This window comes from Mchenga conophoros, linkage group LG20 (genome assembly GCF_057382185.1).
Source record: "Mchenga conophoros isolate Kocher_MC1m ecotype Shallow Benthic linkage group LG20, M_conophoros_male_GT1.1, whole genome shotgun sequence".
Classification (NCBI taxonomy): domain Eukaryota; kingdom Metazoa; phylum Chordata; class Actinopteri; order Cichliformes; family Cichlidae; genus Mchenga; species Mchenga conophoros.
The window spans coordinates 24,004,139-24,030,243 of record NC_140545.1 but is presented as its reverse complement, the minus strand read 5'-3'; the positions used below and the strand labels follow the sequence as shown (position 1 = coordinate 24,030,243).

Below are 26,105 nucleotides of genomic sequence, written 5' to 3'. Positions count from 1 at the left end.
TATAGTAGTTACACGTGCATCAGTAGCTCTGTCACGTAGCCTTGGCTACGTGCTTGCGGGTCCAGTCTTCTCTACCCCTACAGGATATTTTGCCACTTTGCTGCAGCCTGCATCTGAGGTGTAGCAGCTCTTCGCACAGGGCAAAAATGAGCAGCAGCATCAACAGGTTAAGTGGCACCGAGGTAAGATATTTGCAGCCCCTTTTTAACATTCATCGAGGGAAAATGTAAATCCTCTGGTTTATAGATGTCTATAGGCTAAGTAGATTGATCATACAAATTGACATGCTCACAAGTGCAATAAATAAAAGATGCACGAAGAAAGATTACCTGATTAATAAGAGTATTCTTGCTGTTTTGCATGCTTTTATACAGTAGAATAGAAGGAGTGTTAATACAGTGCAAAAATGCACGGACCGCAAAGCAATCGCTTGGATATGGGCACTTGGGAAATGTGCTGTCATGCAATCATTTTTGTTTAGGTTGAATTTTTTGTTGCAAGAAGTGTTGATTCATTGTCGTGGTCATTTCTGTACCCAGAGTTGTCGGTTGTTACTTTTTATTGTAAGCCGATCGTGTAAAAGTATCCACCTCCTGCGGTTTCTGCGCTTCCATGCCACTTCTGTGCCTTTTCTCATGTTACATGTCATCTGCATGTGAGGTACATTCAGAGGTGCATACGCTTTGCAGAATAGAAGTGGTGCTGAATAAGACGGATTTTATGTCTCCGCAGAAGCATTTGACCAGACATCTTAAAGTCTTTTGCAAGCATGCTGGGTCAGATGACAGTCTGGTCTGGCTTAGGGGTGAAGTATTGTTGGTACCTGAGTGACCTTATAAACAATGAATGCCCTCCTTTGTTACCAGTGCACTGGCTTAAATGCACACATAAAAACAGACACAAGGTTTTACTTTTGTATTACATCATCCTGCTTCATGCCACAACTGTAAAGCTCACAGATTGATTACTTTAGTTTATTAGGCAATTGAAGCTGCCATTTAAGAGTAGTTCAGTCCTGCATCTAATGTGCAGCATCCAGTTTTACAGGGCAGGGAAATGGACTTCACTCTGTTATCCGCATGGTCACTGTCTTAATAGCGCCATTTAATTTCAGATGTGTGTGTGTGTGTGTGTGTGTGTGTGTGTGTGTGTGTGTGTGTGTGTGTGTGTGTGTGTGTGTGTGTGTGTGTGTGTGTGTGTGTGAATTTGAGGAAGAAGGCAGGAGGAAGAGAGACCCTGGCAGCCACAGATACTTCCTTGCAACAGTCAGAGCTCAGCCAGCATTTGCAAAATGTAATACCCTTACGCTCGATAAAATGAGCAATTGATCTCATTTACAATGTGTCCCCCACCAGTGTGAGTCAATATGAGTGGGTTTTTTTTTTCAATCCGTGGCTCTTGTAGGGTGAATATCTCACAGGAAGACTTTCTGCAGGCTTTTAATATTCTTGCCTGCCTTTCACTGAAATCTAAGACCGATGAGATGAGTCAGATTTCACTTTCTTTGATAACCCGTAGTTTAAACTGCAGCTTTTCACTAAATGAGAAAGTGTTTTTGATTTGTTTGGGGTTTTTTTTCCCACCATAAGTGCCTTAGCTGCATAGACCACACTCAGAAACAGTCATGTTTGCTTTGCTTTGTGCAAGGCTGTAAAACTAAAAGCTCTACAGAGATTCATGGAAATTAGATTTACAGTTGGGTCGATTGTCATCTGGAAGCTGGCCAGATTTTGAGGTGAGTGAGAGAAGAAGGCTGCTGATAGGACATGATGGATGGAGAGCAAAGAAGTGCTTATGCACGAGGAAAAAAAAAGTAAGTGAAATACTCACTCATGCAGTTAGAGTTAATTTAGCATTTCATCATATAGCTGAACACGGGCTCAATTAACTAAATAATAAATGTACGGTTTCACTGTCTTAAGTGGTGTCTTGCTTTGTTGCCTTGAAGAGCTTTCTACATGTCAGACACAGAGCTTAACAATACAAAGCTAAAGGCACTGCATACTCTCTAAGTAACTTACATGCGGGTGTAATCAGTTAGTGTGACGACATGGGAAAAGGAGAAAAGTTTAGGATTAGGTGTGCAAGTTGAATGAGTTCATTTAGTTTTTGGGAAATCAGCCAAAACGTTCATTTGCTTCTGAATACACAATGAAAAATGGATTTATTTGATCTGAGGTTTGGGTTAAATCACGGGAATTAAGAAATTGCAGTCTTTCCAAAGTTGTAAAAAGCATGTATTATACAACTCTGCATCTAGCTTTAGCATTAAAAAAATATGAGAAGTAGCGAATGTGAATTGAAGGGTCTTTTATTTGTTTTTCACCCTTGGTAATCCTTTGCATTCTGCAACCCGGGTTGAAAGGTAAAATAATGTCATATTTTCTCATTCAATTCAATTCAGCTTCAATTTTATTGATATAGCGCCAAATCACAACAACAGTTGCCTCAAGGCGCTTTATATTGTAAGGTAAAGACCCTAGAATAATACAAAGAAAACAGAGGAAACCCCAACAATCATATGACCCCCTATGAGCAAGCGCTTTGGTGACAGTGGGAAGAAAAACCTTCTTTTAACAGGAAGAAACCCCCAGCAGAACCAGTTTTATTCTCAGTTTTATTTATGTGATTTATAGGAATGATTTCAATTGCTCAGTTAAGCGCTTAGGTCAACATTCATTGTTTGAAGAAGCCCTATATAAATAACTTACTGATTAGCTGGTTTCCCTTCTCATTCCCACATTGTAGTGTTAGTGACACCTTACAGCAGAAACTGAATAATGTTAAATATTATTACATGATTTCATCTGTTATTCCACAGTGACACATAACTGAGAGTTAAGATCCAAACAACTTTTATGTCTCTGACTATCTCCCCCTCCCTGGTTACCTTGCTCCTTCTCTCCCCTCGGTGTATCTCCCCCGAGACTGATTCAGACTAGAAATGCACTGTGAATAATTCATCACAAAAATCAGCACTGAAACCTAGAACCAGTACAGCACAACTGATTTAATGAGAACTTTTCTCTTTTTTTTCCTACAGTTTAGATAGCTATAAATCTGGTGTGCCTAGATGACTGACAAGCACTGGGTTTCTCTGGGATATAAAATTCTGTCCAAAAATGCAATTGTGAACGAAACGAAAACCAGGATCACGTACATTCTCTTTTTAAAAAAAATAATTTGTTGCATGTTATCCCTCCACTCCACTCACAGCTGTTGAGTAAGACACATTATAAGAGCCTGTATTTGCTATCATTTTTGCACTGAATGTCTCCTCTGCTGTGATTAGTTGTTGTGCTATTTTGCCAGCTGTATGATGCGAGTAGACAGCAGGATTAATCGTGATAAATAGCTTGGGCAGACAGAGGAAATGACCTTTAGATTTGGCCTACGCACATGTCAAAAAGGAGTTCTTTTTTGGAAAAAATAGACATAGTGACTCCATATTTCCAACCTGCGATCTCACAACAAGTATTATCTCACTGTGGTCTGTTGACTCTGGGATAAAGGGCTGTATTTTTTGAAAAACCTATGTCAGTGTGTGAGAGCAGAAAGGCTGACCCTGACACGTCATGACAGTATGCCATTTGTGGTATTTGGAGCAGATTACAGTCACAGGACACCCTGCCACACCACATTGCTTTCCAGCGAAAATGCATGTTTGGCTTCACAAAGCATGTCCTAAAATGTGTTTTAATTCCTCGTTGTGAAGGTGTAACACAGTGCAGTGGATCTTTGAGTTGAAAGGAAAAAACACATTTTGTTTTTTGTTTTGTTTGTTTTTTTTAGCATTTGCTGGATACTGCCGAGATGTCTCTGAAGTGTTCACATGAATCTATGATAAAGCATAAAAGTTAAACTGATAAGTAGAATGCCAGATGATGAATTTGGCCAGTAACCCATTTAATACATCTTCTAAAAAGCAGAGATTTATTAAGAGAATTAAACATGGCTTGTCCAGTGGTTATCACAGGATTAAAAAAAAAATCTAAATAATTACTGCAACCAGAGTACCAGATCATTACCAACCCCATCGACCACACCTTCTGTTCAGAGTGTACTTCCCCTCATACATCAAGTTAACCCATGCCAGTTGATTGCTGTGAATCTCTTAAATACATTGTAATTCAGCTGTAGCCTCATCCATGGTAAATTAGAGGGTGCAGCTTTTCTTTCCTTTCTTTTTGTCTTTATCCCTCGAGCAGAGGGAAGACAGCTCGCACCACTTCTGCAGTTTGGTTAATCTCAGACAAACTATGCTCTCTGCAGCTGCAGGGAGTGTTATGATAAAAACGGAAGATTTTGGTGTTCAGGAAGAGACTGCTGATTTTTTTTTTCCTTCTCAAAGAAAAAGAGGCATTGGCATTGGCATTCATGCTTTGACCTTGTCGCCACTGAATTTTAAAATGTGGTTCTCAGGTGTAATGAGCCATCATTTTTTATAGAGACAGACTCCGTATTCACCAATAAGATAACTTTTTTTCCAGAACCTTCTGGTCCAGTGGCTATGTATGGTTCTCTCTTTGCAGTACATAGTCCACTGACATGGAGTGAATACACAAACACACTCACAACTGAGCTAATCTAATGTTGCATCACGCTCACCCACACAAGAATCGATAGGTTACACAACTCAGAGTAAAAGTAACTTTCTTAAACGCTTTTGATCAACTGCTGATTAATCATAGAAATGAATTACCATATTTACTCACCTCTCTTCCTAAGTCCCTGGTTTATTGAGTATAAAATATAACAAAATAATAAAGCACATTTTGTTCTGAAGTGAACATTTATTTCAATTCAGTTCATATATTCAAGCTGGATCTTACCTTAAAGACCTCATAGTATCACCCTATCACCCTAAAAGAGCATTTTACTCTCAGACTTCTGGCTCCCAGTTTGGATCCAGGAGACAGATAGCCTCTCTAATTTTAAGATTAGGCTTAAAGCTAATACCAGCTCACAACAACAGTCATCCCAAGGTAAGGTAAAAATCATGCAATATTAGAGAGTGAACTCCAAAGATCCCCCAACAATTGTGGGGAGGAAAAGCTCCCTGTCAACAGGTAGACCCTCTGGCAGAACAAGGCTTAGAGAGGGACTGCCGTCTGGACAGAGGACCATAGGCGCACGATGAGCCACGAGCAGGACATCACAGAAACTGCTGAAGAAAGTAGATAAGAGTTAACAAGATGCAGCAGTGGCCTATGAGTGTATGGGAAGTAAAAGCGAGGAGCGAAGAAGAAGTGCTCAGTGCATCCACTAGCACCCTGGGTTTAGAGCAGCATAACTAAAGGAACTTGATGAAACTCTTAGATTTGTCAAAAAGGAAAGTGAAAGATTAATTTTAAGAGTAGAGAGGGTGTCTTTCTTCAGAACCAAAACTGAGAGTAGGTTTCACAAGAGAAGGTCCTGATAGCTGAAGGCTCTACCTGCCAAAAGATGGGCAAACTGAGGTAAACTGCTATCATATAACACTGGTTCTTCTTGTTTTTGCTCAGCCCATTTCTGCAGCTGTCCATCAAGCTTCAAGAGAATGTGATATGGGCAGAATATGAACAAAGGATCACTCTATTACTCTACACTGATAGGTTTTTTTACAGATAAGAAAATCAATCATTTGACTGTTTTGATTTATAAAGTCAACAAATACTGGAATAGAGGGCAACAAGTGCGGCGCAGGCTCATAGAAGCAATATAAAATGCCCAGAGCTCAATGCTCATATGACACTAGTGAAGGAGAAAATGTGCAGACTGAAAGTGATCGCTTGAAACTATTCGCACAAACGGCATATGCTGACTTCGTGTTTGTCATGTTTTAATGGTACTGTTACCGGATTGCCAGTATCTCCTTGCTGTACTAATGGCTCTGTTTTCAAAGGTCACTCTTCTGTAATGGCTGTTGTTGTTCTAATTAGGTCAGAATGATAACCAGATCCTCACCATCCGTGCTCAGGAAACACAAAATTACTGCTAGTCTCATCAAAATGATGCCTTGTTGGCTCTACTGGAAGAACAAAACACAGCACAGAGCAAGCCTTTCTGCTTGTTTCCCGGCGTTCTTCTTTCTGTCATTATCTGCAAGCCATAAACATTATCTCTGTGCCAATTACTCTCTTCTCTCCCCCAGACCACCCATCCAGATGCTTGGCCCAGAAGCCCAGCTCCTCTGAACATGAACCACTATGCCAATAAGAAGAGTGCAGCTGAGAGTATGCTGGATGTGGCCCTGCTGATGGCCAATGCCTCCCAGCTAAAAGCTGTCCTGGAGCAGGGGCCAAGCTTCCACTTTTACACCCCCACCATCACCCTAATCAGCATCTCTCTGTGTCTACAGATCACAGTCGGGGTCCTGCTTATCTTCATAGGTGAGAAAGTAAACATAGCCTGAGCCCTTCTGGTGTATCAGAGGTGTTTTTGCTGTCTGGCATCTCACATCCTTTACTTGCCCACTTCATCCTTCCTATTCTAGCAAGATTACAGCGATCTATATGCCACATTTTGCCCTACAATGCACCCCCTCCCCCATAAATGTCAAGTCTACTGACTCCTGACAAACAACCTATTAGGAGCTGGATTCAGTCTCTATAGCAACCAGGACTGAGAGGTCAAAGGGTTCACTAGGTTTTACTGCTGATATCAGCACTGCTGGGAGTTGGGAGAGGTGCTGTGTATGTGTGTAAATGTGTCAATATGTGTCAGTATGTATGTATCTCCATGTGTTGGAACAAAGAGAAAAGCCCAAAAAGAGACAGATGCAGCAACAATTTTTTAGGAGGTCTGCTGATATCTCGGGTTGAAAAATTTGTGCGTGTAAATAAAAATAATATAAGTTGGGGATAAATAAACTAATTTAGTTTTTTTTCCCTGACACACTGAACAACAGGTTAATGAACTTTAAGCCAGTCACAATGACTCAGCTGTTGATGGATGAGTAAATAAAGTGAGTTTTGTTTGGTTAGTGTGAAACTAACAACCCCACATGTCTTATCTACCTCCTCTGTGAAACTGCTGAAAAAAAATCTTAAAATAATCAATTATCAATCAGATATTTCAAAGCACGCCCAAATGAATATTTCCTCCCTTGTTGCTCAGATTTCTGCAAAAAAAATATTATATCATCATCAACATTGTTACAGTATGAGTATACAGTACAATCAGATATTATTAACTCTGACATTTGCACATTGAGGTATTCACATTAAAAACGTCACATGTCCATAAGACACATCCAGCACGTGAGAGTCATCACTCATTCATTGCCCCTTTGACCTCCTTCACCAGACTTAAACAGCATCCCTTGCCTTTACCAAAATATCACACACATTTCTTTCTCATTACTCTTTTCTTCATTTTTGTTTACTCTTCTGAACTTCTTTGGCCTCTCGTCCTCACATCCCTCCCTCCCCGTTGGATCCAGCTCTCTCTAATGAAGCCAGTGGTGCGTGATGTGAACGGCCTACATACTGGCCACCCCAACCAGACTCTAGCCCCCACCAAGACAGATCAGATACACACACACACACATCACAGGAAGCGTTCTTACGCTGTTTAACCTCTGGTAATTTCCATCAAATACACACACCCATGCACATATACATGGCTACTGCACACCCATTTGTATGAATATGCATTCATGTGACCATTATTCACAGGCCACTCCCTGTACTGCTGATGACACCATAGTAATGTCTTTGTCACAACACTAATTAGCTGTTTTCATAACATTTAACACATGCCATGATGCTATTAAAACACAAAAGAAATGACACAGTTGCATATAGGAAATACAAGCTTCCCTTGATCAGTTTTCTTCCCCTGTATTGTTCTTTCTCTGTGATTTGAACCTGACACTTGTTTTCTTTCCCTGTGTGACATTTATGCCTGCGATGTATAGTAAATGTATCACATCATATACATGTTTACATTGGGGGACGCTATTGTTACAAATCCAATTCCAAAAAAGTTGGGAAGCTATTTTAAATGCAAATAAAAACAGAATGCAATGATTTGCATATCTCACAAACTCATATTTTATTCACTATGAAGAATAGAAAACGTATTAAATGTTTCAACTGAGAAACTATACTATTTTAACAAATGTATTGGATGCCGTTAGTAGCAACAGGTCTAAACAAAAGTTGAGACAGGGCCATGTTTACAACTGTGTAGCAGCGTCTCTTCTTTTAACAACAGTCCATATATGTCTTGAAACTTAGGAGACCAGTTGTTGGACTTTTCGGAGAGGAATTCTGTTCCATTCTTGTCTTATTCTGAAATATAGGATTGTAGCTGCTAAATAATTCTGGGTCTTTTTTGCCACATTTTTGGTTTCCATGACAATTTCATGTCTGTTTTTTTATGGCAGTGTCGCCTGAGATTCCAAAGATCACGAGCATCCAGTATTGATTTTCATCATTGTCCCATGTGCACGGAGATGTTTCCAAATGATTGGAATCTTATGACGATGTTATGAATTGTAACTGATAAGATGTTCAAAGTCTTCACGATTTACAAAGAGGAACACTATTCTGAAATTGTTCCACAATTTGTAGACGCAGTTTTTTTGCAGACTGATGAGCCTCTGCCTACTGCACCATTACTTTTGACAAACTCTGCCTCTTTAAGATGATCTTTTTGTACTCAGTCATGTTACTGACCTGTTGCCAATTCAGCTAATTAGTTGCAAAATGTTCCTTAAGCTGTTTCATTTAAGTACCATTTACTTTTAAAGCGTTTTGCATTTCCCTGTCCCAACTTTTTTGAGTGATCAAATTCAAAATGAGCTAAAATTTTTAATAACATAGTAAATTGATTGCAGTAGATCTAACTTTTTTTTTTAATCTGAGTTTCCTCTAAGTGAAAAATGAAAAACTGAATATTGCATTGTTTCCTTACATGCTTGCGTCATAAAATAAAAGACACAAATAGATGTATGAGCATTCTGAACCCAGAATTAAGTAAATATAGATTTGTGGTTGACAGTAAATCTTTGCACCATAATGAGTTGGCTTTAGTCCCAGAATAGAGTAGATTGTTGTGCAATTAGACATTATCTGAGTTGTGTGTTGTTCTGCTTTTGTTCACAGTTCGATGGAACCTGAATGATGAGCAAAAACACCAGAGGCTGAACTTCATGGAAAACTTGGCTACAGGTCTGGTGTTCATCATCGTGGTGGTCAACGTCTTCATCACAGCTTTTGGAGTCCATCGAACAAATTACAGCAACTGACCACGCACACACACACAGGCACATCTATGTATGTGTGTATGCATTATTTTCACAGTCTTTCACTGCTCCCCTCTCTCTTTTCAAACAGGTATTTTCTCTCCTGCCTTACTCTGCAGTTTGCTCCTAAAAACTTTCATGTCGTCAGCATGTTTTTGCTCTACTCCTCTTCTGACCGGACCTTCACAATCACCTACATGACCTACAAACACAGTGACCTCTCCAGGCTCGCAGAGAAATTTCCACCAGAAAACAACTCGAACAAAATACACAGCTGTTCATTTACCAGAAAATCATTGTCCCGCATGGCTGCAGGCACCGAGAGAAAATAGCGAACAAGAGAGAAACAGCCGTAGCGACAAAGAGGTCTGGTACGTAAACAACACAACATTTGTTCTGAATGGACAAACAGGAAAGTGGAGACAGCAGCAGTCAGGACCATGTGACCTCATGCTGTCTGTCTCCTATGCTGTCCGACAGTGACCCGACGCACTAGCCAGACATGGATGCACAGTCTCACACACACACCTGAACACTCTTTAATTTTTAATTGCACCAATGACGTTTGATCATGTTTAACGGGTGTGCTGAGCACATGTATGCAGCACAGGGCAGGCCTCATCCGCCTCAAAACCACTACCCACCTCCACAGCTTTAACTTTACTATCAACTCTACCCCACAGGTGTCATGCCTAACATTCAGTTATAACAGTGTTTGGTTGTGCTATGAATCCCTCTGTGACGAGCAAAGCCGGACTTTGTTTGTGGTTCTTTGGACCAGAAGTAGCTGGTGAGTCAGAGTCAAGAGAGCACAGACCCCGGCAGAACTACTTGTTAAAACAGAAGCCTTAATTAGGCAGCAATGCCACTGAAACCCCAATTAGAGCACAAGCAAATGCTCATTTTATACACTTGAGTGGTTTGACATAAATATCCAGTAAAGAAAATTTGAGGCTGTTTCACATAATTATCAGCTAAAAACCGTAATCGCATTCATGCAGCTATCTATAATTTCTCCAAGGTGGTTGTGAGGAAGCACCTTTCAGATGGCAAAACGTCGCAATCTCATCCTTTTCCTCCCCTACAACTATCATTGGTAACCGTGGAAACAGCCACACTGAAAGCCAGATTTGATGATACACACAGCTTCACTTGGAGGAGATCTGTAGATTGATATATATACATAATGTATATCCATGGCTCCTACCGCTCTGTCTTGAAGTTTAACAAAGTGACTCTGTGGGGGCTGCGCATCAGAGGATGCTGATGATCAACGAGGACTTTTAGTTCCTTTGAAGCGAGTGTATTAATAGCTCTCTTGTGGGAATGTGGATGCCAGAGTGTGAACTGAACAATCACTCTGGTGACATTTCCAGCCCCCTTTAGCACCTCCCAATTCCTCCTCCCTCTCTCTTTGACTCCCCTCTCATCTGTTGCTCTCACTTCGCAGGGAAGACAGTAGCAGAAAAATGCTGCCGAGTGCAGATAATCTCCTGAGATCAGACACCTCTGCTCTGCTGCTGTGATGTAGACCTTACCTCTGATGTGACTACTTTCCTGCACATTGTTTATTACAAGAAACAGAGAGCATTCAAATGCACCCATCAGGGTATTTCAAAGGCATTCTAGCTAGCAGCATTTAATAGAGCATTTAATCAAGTTAGCTTAACTCATTCAACCAAATTGATTGCCATTATTCATTAATGAGGTCTGATCCCTGCTTCCCATTGTCATTGTTATAGCACGCTTGAATATTTTTCTGTTTTTTTGTGTGTGTGTATGAGTGAGGAAGTAGCGCCCTCTAGTGTATGTGTTGCTGCTGTTGAATCAATTAGATGAATAATTTAACATAATCTCCATTTCATGATGACAGTGCAGTGAACAGTGCCAGAAACTAACCCGGAAAAGCTAATCAATGCACTCCTAATTACCTTTAATTCCCCTTTGTTGCTACACTACGGCAACATATACAGCATTTAATTAATGATGTTCCCATTTCTACAAAGATCTTTGTCAAATATTTGTTACACAAGACTAAAAATAAGATGCAAACACAGGTGATCCAAATTTGCTGTGCTTTATTTGAAAATAAGTAACACTATTAGAGTGCCCTTTATTTTGCAAATTTCATAAAAGGCACTGGAAGTGGGCTAAGGTGTGAGCATACATGTATTTGTTGTGTATTTAAAAAAAAAGAAAATTTTTGTTGTGAAATGCGTTAACAAACGGAGCAATGAAAAAATCAAGTTGTTAAATTAAGTGCAAACCAAGAGCCTTCCCACACAGATGCTCCTACTTGAAGCTCTCCTCAAAATACACTTCATTGCCCACTCTTGGGTTTGTTGCACCCAAACAACCGACTCAGTCTTTAGTAAGTGAAAACAGCTTTGTGGGAGTGCAGCTGCACAGTTACACTTGGTTATTATTACGCTTTAAGCATTTTAGTTTAAAAAAAAAAGAAATTCATAGCTATCTACAAACATGAAATCCAGGCAAGAATCATACATACAAGTACTCTGGAAGAACGTTGCATAGTTCTGCCATTTCAGATGTACGCTGTGAGAATTTGTGACAGAATGTGTCAGGTCAAGTTACGTTCCTCCAATTAGTACTTTCGTACATAAATTAGTATTTGAGGTTTAGGAAAATGATGAGTTTGGCACAGAAAAAAAGACATTTTTCATGGCTTCTTCTTCTCATTGCCTCGATGTTTTCATTTTTTTTACTTTCCAACTTCTCCATATGAAATGAAAACATCTCTAGCATCTTTACTCAGTCTTACAGCCGAGCAGTGAAGAAACACTCCAGTGCATCTCAAGGTTTCACCCTCTGTGTCTATAAAGAAGAGCAAAAAAACTGAGTTTTGTGTGTATGGAAGGTATGTTTTGAAATGTTGAACATGATCAAAGTAAGTAAAGTAAGTCTCAAGTCTGTGTCCCTCTCACTTTTTGTGCCACGACTCACCTCCGTAATAGTAGAGTATTGCAATTCCAACTACAAAACCGAAGCAGCTCAGGAAGAACATTGGTCCTGCAAGAGGAGAGAATAAAGTCATTAACTATACAATTATCTGATCAGTCTGCAGTGGCTCATACCTGCTTAATAAATTAGATGATCCAAAAAAAACTAAATACCACAAGCAAACTGAAATAATAGCCGATATTCTGAATGGCAAAGTCAAGAGTCCTAAATCTGCTCTGTGTACATAAAGTTGTCTTGCTCACAAGCTAAACAAGCTCCTTGGTATGACTTATGATCAGGAGTCAGTGTTTCACGGCATCTCTGATGACCCATTTCCCTGCTGACATACCTTTGACCCAGTGGATGCAGCTCTGACTGTTCAAAGGAATGCAGGCCAGAGGAAGCTGCTTTATACATGAGCTTAACTGCCCTCACAAAGCTCAAGCTCTCAGTGTGATGGAATGATGAATGGTGGAAGTAAAGAGCAGTGATGGGGCCGGCATTCTGATGCTAGAGGTTAAAAGGTTCAACAGACAACTGCGTTTGCTAAAGTCCACAGCTTAGTTGAGCTTAAGGGGCTTATCTTGGGATCAGCGAGGGGGTACAGAGGGACCCTGACACATACTCACACAAACTGTAAAACTATAATAATTTTTAAAATGCCATGCAGGCAAGATAAGGAAGAAAATGACACATATAGGGCTTTTATGAGTCATTACTTACATATTATCATTAAATATATTTCACAAGTGATTACCAGTATCCGATTTGTTTTCAAATTGCCCCTTAGTTAGTGCCATTGTTGGATTGAAAGTCAGTTTTTAGTGTTTAGTCATATTTTTAAGCTGATAAATCAACAGAATAACTCAAACATTAACAGCAGTGCATTTGTGAGCTTTTCTGCCATCAAGTCAGTGACACCCTATGGATTACACTGTTCATTTGTTTGTTAGTTCATGTTTGTGATTGTATTTTGTGAACGTCATGCAACTAAATCTGCATGATTCCTCCTGAGAGGGATTGCAAGTAAGAGTGTGCATGTTTTTGAAATAAATAAGTCCAATTTCCTGGAAAGCATGTCATGAATTGTCTAAACTATAGCAGAATTAGTTAAATAATTACAGAATAATTACAGAATAACTAAGAAACAGCAACCTTTATCGTATAACATCATTGTACAAAATCAACGAATGTTTTTTTAGTTTGTGAAATCTCAATATTCTTAAATTTTAAAGATTTGAATGATTTACATAGAAACAACCCCTTTTTCTGTTGTTAATGATGGTGATTATATGTACCTCTGTCGCTAAGCACATATCGCTCTTGCCGAACTGTCTTGTCGTTAGTGCATTTTGAATCTGCCACCTCTAAAAACAGAAAGTAAAAGAGGTTAAAATGCAGCATTCCACTTTAACAATAACAACCTGTGAAGTGTTAAATGGCTACTTGGACAGCAGTCTAGGCAGCACATTAGCTTCTCTTTGCATCTTAAACAGGATAAGCTGATGTAAAGCTAGACACAGCAGGGGAGCCACCTTTATAGGACACTTTGGAAGCTGCTCCTGTAATTTGTCTAACCTCATCACACCAAACATACAAGATGCACTTTTTTTTAACATGGTAGAAAAAGCAACCAGTGCTGAAAAAAAAAAAAAAAAAAAGGCTTAGCAGACACAAAACTTATGCTTTAAGGATAAAACCAGAACATTTAGGTCCCACAAAGACATTGGTTCAATAGTTGTGTCTGCAATAAAATTAATGTGAAATGAAATTGAACTTTATGGAGAAGAAACAGCTATCCTCCAATCTGGAATCTGTAGCCAAGAAAAGCTCAATGTTTCACCTCTTTCTCTGACTCTGCTGGGCAGGCTAGAGTAGATGTCCTCTGTATGGATGTGAAGGGCTCTGTAGAATTCATGGCATGCCTCTTCGCCTTTTCTGTGCAGGTGCTTCAAGAGGTCTGCTAACCGCACCTTGGTGGGCACACTTAGGTTCCTGAACTGCAGGGAGACACAGGCTGCATTGAGTCACTGCACGCATCTGCACAGTATGCTTCTGTTTTGTTTGTGTAACACAAATAGCTGCAGTGACCCTGTGGGCTTCCTTGTCACTTAGTATCTGCGGGTAGATCCTGTTGAGCTGCAGGACAAGTCTGTCAACCAGCTCAGTGTCCATCCTCTGATCTGAGCACAGGAACTGGGAGTCACTCTGCAGCTGCTCTTGGTAACCATCGGTGTCTAGTAAAGGAAGATTGATGACAGTGAAAAGACATTGCTTAACAAGGGGTGTCAAGGCCAGCGCTGGTCAAAGCGTGGAGACCAGGTCAGAAACAGGCTATGACCCTGCACAAATGGCTCATGCGACAAAGCCCTAACAGAAGGGCTGCAGATTTTATTGTTAGTTTTAGTAATTTCTTAGTAAGCTCGTCTTGGAATCATAGAATCTTTCATACTGGGATGACGATACTGAGAATAACTACCATGCAATGTAACACTATGACAGTATCTGACACTTACCTACTAATTTAGTTAATAGTTTATGTTTTATGAACAGATGGCAGAAATATTAGTAGTATGTTTGCTCATCAGCTGCAGCCTGTAGCCTGTTTAAGTACACAACTGAGCATAAGAATATCAACAGTGGTCAGGACAAATACAATATCTATATTACTTAATGATTGGCAGTGTGGATATTTACTTCCATAGATCCCCCTTTGTCGTCTTCTTCTTAAGTGTAGCATCTTCTTTTAAGAAAACAGACAATGCTCATGCATATTTCTGGGGGGAAAAACTGGTTCAGAGTCCAAACTATTAACACTAACACCTTACCTGTTTCTGCTGTCTCTCACCATTTTATGCATCTTAAATTGTAGTTGGCTGATTTTCAGTACTAACATTATGCTATAGAAGCTATAAAGTGTAGTGAAACTGACACATTTGCAGCTATTGTATTCGCCTTTCTAAACAAGAGAATAAACCTCTTAGTTCCTTATTTTCAGAACATGGCTAGTTTAATATTTTAACAGGATTTACTTTATCCCAATGTACAGTTAATGCTATAATATCTCTAAGGACTAGACTGACAACAGAGGGAGCTGCGTGTCTTTAATAAAAGTCTGGATGCCTCTGATGACAGAAGTCTGCCGATTTAGTTACCGGTTGCATATCAGGACAAACGATGATACTGACCCATGACAAACTACTAAATAACTATGTGTAACAACAACTACTTTATACTATGACTTTACAGCAACAAGTGGCGCACCCAGAGAGAGAGCCTGGTAGGATATCCTGGAAGTCTTAGCTCTGGCGCAAGGATACGCGCAAAGCACTCACAACAAGGCGAAACATCTTACCCTCGCTTCACAAACCTGACATACTGACAAATTTACACCGTGTGTGAACTTGACAATCGGACCGACAGCCTTCCCGGTAAAACTTCCTGGTCTCCCCCGTGAGTCGGTGCTCCGCTGCCCCGTTACATCAGCACGCTTGGCCGTGGCGTCACCACATGACCGACCTCAAGGCTACATGATGATGTTAATGAGCCGGGCAGACAGTGACGGACTACAGCTTTATGTAGCAGACACTGAAGCACAGAAGTGCAACAAATAATCATACATCAGGTTATTCTAACCTAAAGGCTTGAATAATAATAATAATAATAATAATAATAATAATAATAATAATAATAATAATAATAAACGTGTTGTTAAATAAACTCTTCCCACTCCAATGCATCACTCATTGTTATTATTATACGTCTGTCATTTATTTACATTTCTCAAAATTATTATTTACACATACGCCAGTTTTTTACAACATCTCTTCTCGTGTCAAGAGTGAACTTTTCCCAGATTCCCACACTCTCCTCAGCTGACAGCAAAGTTAATTATATCGCAATAGATCCCTTAAGTGTTAGCCTCAAGCAGCAGAACTTCCTTTTAAGCTCAAATCTCTTGACATCCGAAGAACAGCTCTCTCCAAGACTGGCGTCCTGAAAATGCACTGGCTCCTCTTTACAGACAGGGGGCAGTGTGCCATTACAGTTTGCATAAAAAGGCACATTAGTCTGTCAGATCAATGTCTCTTTAGAGCCATCTCGCCACTGCTGATACACCAAAACATACTGATATAGTTCTTACATCACGCAGTCCTCGTCTATACAGCTGACACTGTTGAACAGATTTAGATATTAAACAAAGTCTTGATTGATGATTTTTGTGTGCTGTCCTCACACTGATATAATCCTTATGGAAAGTTCTTTGGGGTATATATTCCTGTTTGAGTTTATATTCCTCCCAGGGGCCTCATCTGCGGTTAATAGGTTTGCTCCTGATAAACTGCTCTGTTGTCCTTCATACTGCCACACCAAACCAGATCCCCCTGCTGAGATCTGGACCAGGCCCGGGCTTGTACTTTGACAGGAGGACAGGGGAGGGCCGGGATACTGAGGTGGGTCAGGTTCTGGCATTTGGAGTAAGAGAGGCTGGTTATAGTCGTGCCCAGGAAGAGCAGCAGGGGGAGGTGTGGGGCCATAGTTTGTGCAGGCAGGACAATAGGCGTAATGCTGGTGACATCTGTGTAAGAAAAGACAGGAAGTTGGGGTTTTTTTGTTGTTGTTTTTGTTGTCACTGTGGAGCATTCAAATGAAATTCAGCACATCTCACCTGCAAGATCGTATGCTGTCACACAGGGTAGGGCCAGCAGTGTCCCATGGAGAAAGCGGATTCTCCTGGGTGTTGTTGTTGTTGTTGTTGCGGCCCTTATGACTATATCGAGACATGTTGTTCTCCTGGTTTGGGGTTGGCTCCTCCCATTGCCACGGATCTGAGTCACTGGCATAAAAAAACCCCATACATGTCAGTATTTCATATTTCACCAGACCTAATATTGTATTTTGGCACCTGTGGTTGTAAATAAGTAGATACATCTATTAATACATTGTATTCAAGCAGTCCTTTTGTTGCCATGCCTTTGTCATGTTTTAGACTGTTAGAATTTCTCTGTGCTTCATATAAATGCCACTTGTTACTCCAAAGAAGCAAAATAAAGACACATACACACATCTGTGTAGCAGATCAGGCCTTATTTTGTGTTCCTGTCCCATTAATGTCTTATAACCCTTAGGTTAGCAATCATTTAAGCTAAGAACCCATCTAATTTATTATGTATGCATATTTATTTGTATAAAGAATCCAGTATTTTGCAGTGTATTGTGATGTATGCTTTCCTTATAATTACATTTTACCAGTAACGATACCTCAGTAGATTTACTTTTACTTTTAAAAAACTTAATTTCAACTTTTCCAGCAATCCTTAACTCACTTCTCCTCCTTTTTCCTTTCTTCCTCCTTGATGCAGTCAAGCAAACAGCAGGTGATGAAGGCCACAGACATGAAGAGGATTATGCCTGAACTCACAAAGGATGCCACCACAGCCACGCGGTAACCAAAATCATTGGGCGACAGAGCTGAAGAGTGACAGAAGAAGAACCAGTTGACTGATGTATTGACTGATTTTTGCCTCATGCACTGAGTGTTTTATTTTTCTTTTTTACAATTCCATTCATCATACTACAAAACCTGTGCATAACAACAACCAGAAGTCTCAAATGCCACCTCACACAAGGTTTGCAGATATTGTCTACCTCACAGACTGCTGTAATATGTCACAAGTGTTTCATTGTCATTATCCAACAGAGACTTGCAGAAATAAAAAGTCATTTTGCAACAAAGTGTTCTTGCCAGCTCATCACTGAAAGGACAATAAAATATAAATTTATTATTATTTTATTTCTTTCAGTGTCACTCAGAAAATTTCATCTCTCCCATGGTGATTGATTCTAAAAAATAGAATTAAAATTCTGCCCTCAGTTTTTCCACTTCCTCGCTGGCTGTACACCTACCTGAAATGATTCCTCGCTGCCAGTTAGTAGCATTAATATTATTGCTTAATGAGATGTATCGACAAACTGCACATCATTTTCCCTCCATTGTGTTCCCACACAAATTAAGGTCATAATTAGTGCAAGCCAAACACAACATAAGCATCTGCGTGTAACTTGGTCCCTAACAAGAATGCCTACACATAATGTTTAATATATATTCCATCACTTTGGAATAATGAGCTGACAGACATTTCAGTGGGAGTTTTGCAGCCTCTGCAGTTTTTCTAGGAAAAGCATTTGAGACATTTAATCTGCATACACACACATTTTGGTAATGCATAATGAATATGCAATTAGGTCCATGAAGTGACATGTACCTGGCTACAAATGGGTTACTAATATGTGCCATTTTTTGTATATTAACTGCCATCTCAAGGTTTTGGTTTCTACTTACCTTGACAATAGGAGTCTCCTGTCCAGTAGGTGCTGTTGGGGCCCATGACACACATCATATCACTGCCTACAAGTTTGTGCTTCCCCGGGCACTGTAGTGATATGACGGTACCCACATTAGTGCCATTTCCCTGGATGATCTGGTGGTTGCCCAGTGTTGGCTGAGGCATGGGTGTGCACTGAGCTTTGGAATTACCTAAAGCAGAAAGCTGGAGGTCAGCTGGTGTGGAAAATTTGCAGCAATGTCTACAGTTGTTGCTGCTAATGATGTTTGAGATACTGTGAATATGCATTAATCACACAAAGTTCATCCAAAATTTGGGTACATGTATAATTCATGCATCTTCAAAAGAAAATTTGTATTCATAGGAACGATAAGACAACTTGGAATTCATAGATTGCACAACAATAATTCAAGGTGAACTGTATGAACAAACAAAAAGGGGTTGGGGGGGCACTGCGGATAAGAGTCAGTGTGGAATGGGGCAGTCATTCCATAGCTATCAGCACTGAACCCCTAAAGGGCTGCGCAACACTGCATGACAAAACACAGCCCCCCGTAACAGCCGAGTGCCGTGCTGAGATGAATTCTAACGGTATCAAAGAAGGAAATGTGATAAATCATTAAACAAAAGGCCTGCAAGACTGGTGGAAAAACACAGGCCATCTGGAGCAACATTAAGAGAAAAAAAAACAAGGTTATCATACTGAATAGCATGGAGCTCAGCATATTACAGGACGGACGGTCTTTCACTGTGACAGCTCAGTACACCAGCAGTTCCTGCATGTCTACAAGTCTCAGTCTACAAGAGCATGACTTCACTGTAAAACAAGTAGTTGGAATGCACATAAACACAATGACATGAAGGCGGTGGTTTCCAGCACAACTTGGAAGTATGATGTATTTGGTTTAGGGAAAATCAAAACCAGATTTTTGATTTTTTTTTCTTTACTCTGAGATATCTGCTTTTGGTTTTCACTTAAATAAAACAGACAGGTTACAGGGACTGATTTAGTGGAGGTTACTTTTTCGGGATTTCCATACACCTGTTACCATACATCATTTTTGACCCCAGGACAACACAAGGGTTAAGTTGGAGGAAAATATCCAAGGAGGAGTTGTGCACTTTGAAGAAAGACATGTGGCAGACCATAAAGTGAACCAAACTATATCAAAAGTCGCTGGTAGACAAATAAAAGAAGAAGAGATAATAGTAAACCATAAACAAGATAAAATTGTAACACGGAGACCATTAGTAACTCAGATCCCACCACAAAGACACACTTCGGTGCACAGAAGAATAATTTTATGTAACTTGTATGTATGATCATACATACAGTACATAGAGTGAAATGTCCGGCTGCTTGACGTCAAATCCACCCCTTTTCGTTTCCTCTTTCTGTCTTTCTTCATAACACCTGACAATTATATCAACTAACCGTTAATCGGACACCAATCCACCCTTTTTTTAAGTTTCATTTTATTACTGCGATGTCTAGTTCACACAATCTATCAGGTCTTTATATTACATAGGACCCTAAGCTACTAATCCTTGCAGTGCAATTGTTGTTACAGCAAACACACACATGCATGGACGCGCACATCACCTGAACAAGAAGCACGCAAGTTAACAGAATAAAACTGGCGTCAGTGCACAAGTGACATTTCGGTCTCTCGAGGATCCTGCACGCTGGCTTCGTCTAAATTAAATAGCATCTGGTTTTTCTATGCCATCTCTCTTACCTGACTTATTTCGGTCATTTTTGTTTGCGGTATCAGTCCTGGATACATCTGATATTGATGCTGTTGCCGCGGACATGGTGGTGACACACAGCCGTCTCTCAGAAAGCTCTTCTGGTTGTGCGTAAAGACGGCGCAGCTGTTCTCCTCTGGACCCCGTACAGGGTAAACGAAACGAAGAGTCTAGCTGCTGGCGCGGCGCTTGAGTTTCTCTGTGCGATGTTACTCGCTCCTCGTCCAGTGAACAGCTTGCCACCACCCACACTGCACCGTAACATTCACTTATTCTAATGTTCTTTCTGTGCTCTGGCTGTCGCGCAAGCGGATGAGCGCTTGAGAGGACGACGAGAGATGAAGTGATCAGTCGAGACCTTGTCGACCAAAGCAAAAATGACTTTGCGGATTAAATCATGTCGGGTCAAGTTAGGTTTCAGGTCTGCAGCTAACTACAGCTGCAAAAAACAGTCTACCTCAGTAGGTACAAATCAGGATGTGGTTGAAAATGTGCAAAACACATGAACGTGTGAACGTGGTCTATTAGAAGACAATCAAAAGTTACATCCGTTTACCAACGTCCAGCACGAGCACGTCAGCCTTAGAGCTTTCCAGTCTAAAACAGATTCAATTCAATTGTCAATAGTAATAGACTGTTGCCTGCTCAGGGACAAATACAGCACATGCAGGACGACATTTTAAATATGCTGTAAAAACTAAGCATAACTAAGTTTGCAGTGCAGCTCTCCAAAGTAAGGCTAAATGATCGTTACATAAACGGAGAAGAAGAGTTGTAATACCTCGATTAGAAGGAGGAAATTTAAAGTATAATTGTGGTAAAGAAGGAGATCCCACCTCTAAACTGAGCCAATGAATTAGGTTTTTCTTTGTTTACATCATATGACATCACATTCCACGTAAATTAAAAAAATATACAGTTTCTCTGAAACTAACCACACAGATTTTTCTTAACGTCATTCTACTTCAGATTTTACAAATGAAGGTTTCCCCACCGCTTTCTTTTCCTTTTTTATGCTGTGTCACATTTTTGTTGAGTTTGTGGTTATCAAACATTCGAGTCATTCAACATGTTTGACTTCTCTGTTCTACTCACAGCTTCCTTCAAACAGTTCACACTGTAAACAATAACCTCCGTGTCCAGGTATACACTTCTTGGCCACTTTATTAGGCACATCTGTTTAACTGCTGTTTAGTAAATACCTAAATGCGTATGCAGCAACTCAGTACATTTAGGAATAGGCACCTCATTGATGCCCTTGGTGCCACACCCATGAGCTAAGAACAGGAAACAGAAGCTAGTCTGCACAGGCTCACCAAAATTGGACAATAGAAGGACTGGAAAGATGTTGGCTGATGACTGTTGATTTCTGCTGCAACATTTGGATATTAGGGTCAGAATTTGGCATTAACCACATGAAAGCATGGATCCATCATATCCTTGTGCCAAGGTGTGGGTGTTATTTTCTTGGTACATTTTGGGTCCTTGGTTGAAAATTGAGCTAAAATTGAGCATTAGTTAAACACAACAACATACCCGAGTATTGTTGCTGACCATGTACATTCCTTTATGTCAACAGCATAAACATCTGCTGGCTGCTTCACTGTACTCACAGTTCACTGTACTCAAATGGCTTAAAGTGACCAGATCTCAATCCAATACAGCACCTTTGGGATATGGTGGAACAACACACACACACACACACACACACACACACACACACACACACACACACACACACACACACACACACACACACACACACACACACAAAGCTGACCCACATCCTGTATTTAATTCTATAAACACCCTATAGAGGCTCAGAGTTTCACTTTGAATTGACATTTGAAAAAGCAGAACTGTTCTCTCTCGGTGTACTATCATTCAGAACTCTGATCATGCATCAGACTGTTTTGCTGTATTGGAACGTCCTTGTTTACTTGAGCACATCTCCTCAGACGCATTGAAAGTCTTTGTTCAGACAGCAGATTGCCGCATCATTCATGGATAATGCTGCAATTACTGAAAAACTTACCATGTAGAGAGGCCAAGATTCAGAAGAATCGGTCGTTATCTACCGATTTTCAGGTAAAGAATTTCTTGCCAGAAAGAATTTTTTTAAAAAGTGCAGTTCTTCTGGGGTTATTTTTGCTTTTCTTTTTTGTGCGTGCCTTTACATCCTTCATTGCTATCTGCACAATATTAGAAGCCTCCACCAAAAAAACAATGACAACTACTTTCTCTTTTAAGTTTTAAATAATTCTTTATACATGAGTGGAGTTCAGCCCCAAAATGTCACAGATGGTTACAGTGTTTGTTTGTGAGTACTGAATTTCAATAAGTAGATAGCTGACGGAAAGAGAACGTCTGAATATGTACTTCCACTTTAACAGGGACCAATTAAGCTTATTTTCAGCTTCGTGTTTTATATTCAGACTCTACGAGCAGGTTATGATTCACGTACTGACCCTGGACTGTCATCTAAGCCTCCATTTAACTTCCTCAACTTCCTTCTGATTGGCAGCCTCTCACAAACAGAAGGGCCGAACAGCTGGTGGTGTGGCGGTTGGTGCTCACTGCGTGCCTGAGATGACTGAATCAAGGATATTTGCTCTCACTGACATCATACAGAGCCAAATGCAGAAAAATCAATCTGACACTCATTTTTCAGTGTTGTCTGAAGAGTGAGATTACTTAAAACTTTGTTCTTGTTTAATACAAGCATCCACCGCTGGACAAAAAAATAATCAAATGTATGGCAAAGCAGACTGGCACTTATATAGAACCTTTGTACTCAATTTGAGTACTCAAAGGACTTTCTACTACACTGCAATAAAAAATGCATTATTTATGTCTAAGAACTTTTATCTAGCTCTTGATTCACTCCAATGGATATAGCTGGGTTAACTTGAAGCTCTGTGTCTTACCCAAGGATATATAGACACAGACATGGATCAATCCGCCAACCTTCGGACTTGTAGTTGACCCGCTCTACCATCTGAGCTACCTCTAGTAACAGAAGCTTTGCAAAATGAAAACCATGGAGCGTCTATAGCTGAAACACTTATATTTTATATTCAATGGTGATTGAGGACATAGGAGGTGACAACAACACAGCAAATGAGAGCATTTTGAGAAACTGATCTGAAACATTTGCTACAGCAACAGTAAATTGTTCCTGTGTGCTCTTAGTTGGTACAATTTGGACACTCAGGGCCTTCGGCTTTTTTCTCCACACAGGCTTGTGTTTTCTGTACTCTGCAAAATCCAATAACCCAGCAGGAGACCTGCTAATGAAGCTTGGAACAGTCAATAATGCCTCCTTTTCTGCATTAAAAAGAATAAAGCTAATGATGCCAAGTGTCATCATTGCTGTCTGTGTGAAGAAGTGGAGCAAAGATATTTAAAAGAAAGAGTTGGGTGCAAAAAAGCGGTCTCACAAGAGTGATAGATAAAGATGAGGCAGGCGGGAGTGGTCAGCTCGATGTGTCTGCCCCGTCCCTGACACAGTGACTCTGCTAGGGGGTAACCACTCCATCATTGGAGGTAATTAAGTATAACAGGAGGGGCATCATCTCCCACTGCCAGCGGCCCCATCAACGCTGCTCCTCAAACCAGGCCACATATGGCTGGAGGTCTGGGCAGAGGAGACCAAAGGTGACCTCTCTGTGTGTCCTTGGTTAATTCCTACAAAATGCACCCAGTGAGGCACTAATGTGAGTTGCTTGGCTACCTGTGAATGCCCAAGATATAAGTGAGGCTTCATCTACACAGAGGATGAATGGCTTTGTTTGAGATGTCTGATATGCAAATCAAGCCCTCTAAAAGCATGAGTCATTATACAAAAACAGCAAAACAAGGTCTGTTTTGGAGAACTGCAACACAAGGCTTCTAAAGAGAAGGAAGAACTTGTTTAGAGGCCATCTAATATTAATGTCAGAGTCACGTTAAAGATGAACTTTTTTTCTACCCTGCTGTTAAAGCTATATGGCTGACTATCCTTATCAAACTAAGTAGCGACTACTTCTAAAAGGACATCTCTCTCTCGCACACACACACCAATAGTCTGTCCATAACATCATTAATGCTGCTCTCGCTGTCGTCTGTGTCTGTAATCTCTTAACAAATCACTTTTCCTGGCTGGACCGACGCCATCACTGACTGGGCAACACCATAAATCTGCACCTCTATACACTCGATGAAAGACAGAGGGAAAAATGGAAAGAAAAGGAGATGGGAAATGGGTGGCAGGTAAGAAGAATGACACTTTTGGAGGAAATTGAGTAGATCAAGCATTTCTTTCTTTCTTCAGACGTGCACAGCGTACTGCAAGGGATACACGTCCACGCTGTGTTTCTCAGACACCAAAGAAACGACAATATTTCTGTGCTAGATTTGAGAGACAAAATTCAGGGATTGTTATTATAGTAGGGGTGTTGACTCCTTTAAAACCTTTATACTTGCACTGCGCACTCTGCCATATCCAATGGTGATTGTATAAGTCCACAATATTAGACTTTGGAAACCAGCACTGAATGACAATCCAAACAGATTTGTTTTCTAGTGCACATGCAAAGTGCAGAAATGTGCAAAACACATTTCTGCACACAAAAACACATTTTTTCCTCAGTGATTCACTTATGACACATCAGTGCAATATAGCTGGTGTCATTTCTTAAACAGAATAACTTGTAGTTCCTTACTGTTGCTGCCCAGACTCTACCAGATGAGATTTAAGAGCCGGCAAGGATGACTTGAAGTTTGATGCCGACCACAGATGGAAACCAACTGGGAGGCAGTGGAGGAAAACAACAAAGAATAAAATCAAAAGGTGTAATTTCCTGTGAAATTTGAGCAACTGTGAAACAGAATGCTTATGATCATGGAATAACAACCCACACGAAAAAAAGGGGAAAAATTGTAAGAATTTACCTCTGCAAGTATTACAGATTTATAAGCTGTGAGTCATACTGTGATTTACTCAAAGTGTCCACTTTCCAGCTTCTCTCATGCAACACAGTGGATTTATTGAATTTCTGTTGTATATTTCCACAGGAGAAAAATACGAACAGGACCCACTTTCATGAGTAGACAGAATATCAGAGACATATAAGTCATACAAGAGAAGCATAAATATTTACTGTAAGTTTTCCCCAAATAGAGACGAGGCAAGCAAACTGAAAGAATTTCAGCAGACATTGAATATTTACAGATCTATTTTTGCAGAACCACAACGTGGCCACATGGATTTTTATTGCCTTTATTGCCTTGAATGTTATGTTTTTTAATATAGTTTGTCGTACAGTCTGTGTATGTGATCTGAAAACAGTTTCATATTTAGACAAGAAGGACGTGACATTTACAGTTACACTCACATTGCTTGTTAGATTCATACATTCATTATATTTATCTTTCAATTGTAAGCTTATACATATAGGGACATAATAAACATAATTCTGTCCTTCACATGTCCTAAAAATAGGTAAATACATGATGATGAACAAGAACACATGATGTATTACACCATGTCATTACTGATTTCACAAAAAATTAGGCCAAAAGATGCAGAAACAATGTGGAAAAACACCCTTCCTCCTTCCAGAGGAGTCCACGGGGTAAGTAGCACAATTGATTGACTCTGCAAGCCTCGGTAGCACCTTAATTGTTAAAGTTGATGAAAGTACAATTAGAAAAGACTGAACAAGTATGGTTTGTTTGGAAGGGTTGCCAGAAAAAAAGCCTCTTCTCTCTATAAGAACATGGCAGTTTGGAGAAAACTAAGTACAGCATATCAGCACAAAAACCTCATAACTACT

General features: G+C 40.1%; 3 protein-coding genes across 9 annotated transcripts; 1 reads left to right on the top strand and 2 right to left on the bottom strand.

Annotated features, from left to right (window-relative positions):
* Positions 1 to 12: 12 nt before the first annotated feature.
* On the top strand, positions 13 to 17,917 carry LOC146550847 (ninjurin-1). Its single transcript, XM_085260740.1, has 4 exons — positions 13 to 182; positions 6,134 to 6,371; positions 9,093 to 9,263; positions 17,557 to 17,917. Exons 1-3 carry the CDS (start codon positions 147 to 149, stop codon positions 9,233 to 9,235), a joined length of 417 nt encoding a protein of 138 aa, XP_085116866.1. The 5' UTR covers positions 13 to 146; the 3' UTR covers positions 9,236 to 9,263; positions 17,557 to 17,917.
* LOC146550848 (caspase recruitment domain-containing protein 19-like) lies at positions 11,294 to 15,714 on the bottom strand. 7 transcript variants are annotated; one of them, XM_085260733.1, is made up of 7 exons: positions 15,549 to 15,706; positions 14,891 to 14,936; positions 14,285 to 14,430; positions 14,037 to 14,193; positions 13,492 to 13,560; positions 12,197 to 12,262; positions 11,294 to 12,067 (listed from the first exon to the last, which is right to left on the bottom strand). In XM_085260733.1, exons 2-7 carry the CDS (start codon positions 14,931 to 14,933, stop codon positions 11,955 to 11,957), a joined length of 594 nt encoding a protein of 197 aa, XP_085116859.1. In that variant the 5' UTR covers positions 14,934 to 14,936; positions 15,549 to 15,706; the 3' UTR covers positions 11,294 to 11,954. The 7 variants fall into 7 exon arrangements, with proteins under 7 accessions (XP_085116859.1, XP_085116860.1, XP_085116861.1 ...); XM_085260734.1 differs by having other exon boundaries at positions 14,891 to 14,933; positions 15,549 to 15,705; XM_085260735.1 differs by having other exon boundaries at positions 15,564 to 15,664.
* susd3 (sushi domain containing 3) lies at positions 15,929 to 20,985 on the bottom strand. The gene is given in 8 exon segments (XM_085260732.1): positions 15,929 to 16,630; positions 16,633 to 16,672; positions 16,675 to 16,772; positions 16,863 to 16,938; positions 16,940 to 17,030; positions 17,521 to 17,665; positions 18,537 to 18,731; positions 20,280 to 20,985. Coding segments are annotated over 8 exon segments (801 nt in total). The 5' UTR covers positions 20,356 to 20,985; the 3' UTR covers positions 15,929 to 16,550.
* Between the last annotated feature and the right edge of the window lie 5,120 nt (positions 20,986 to 26,105).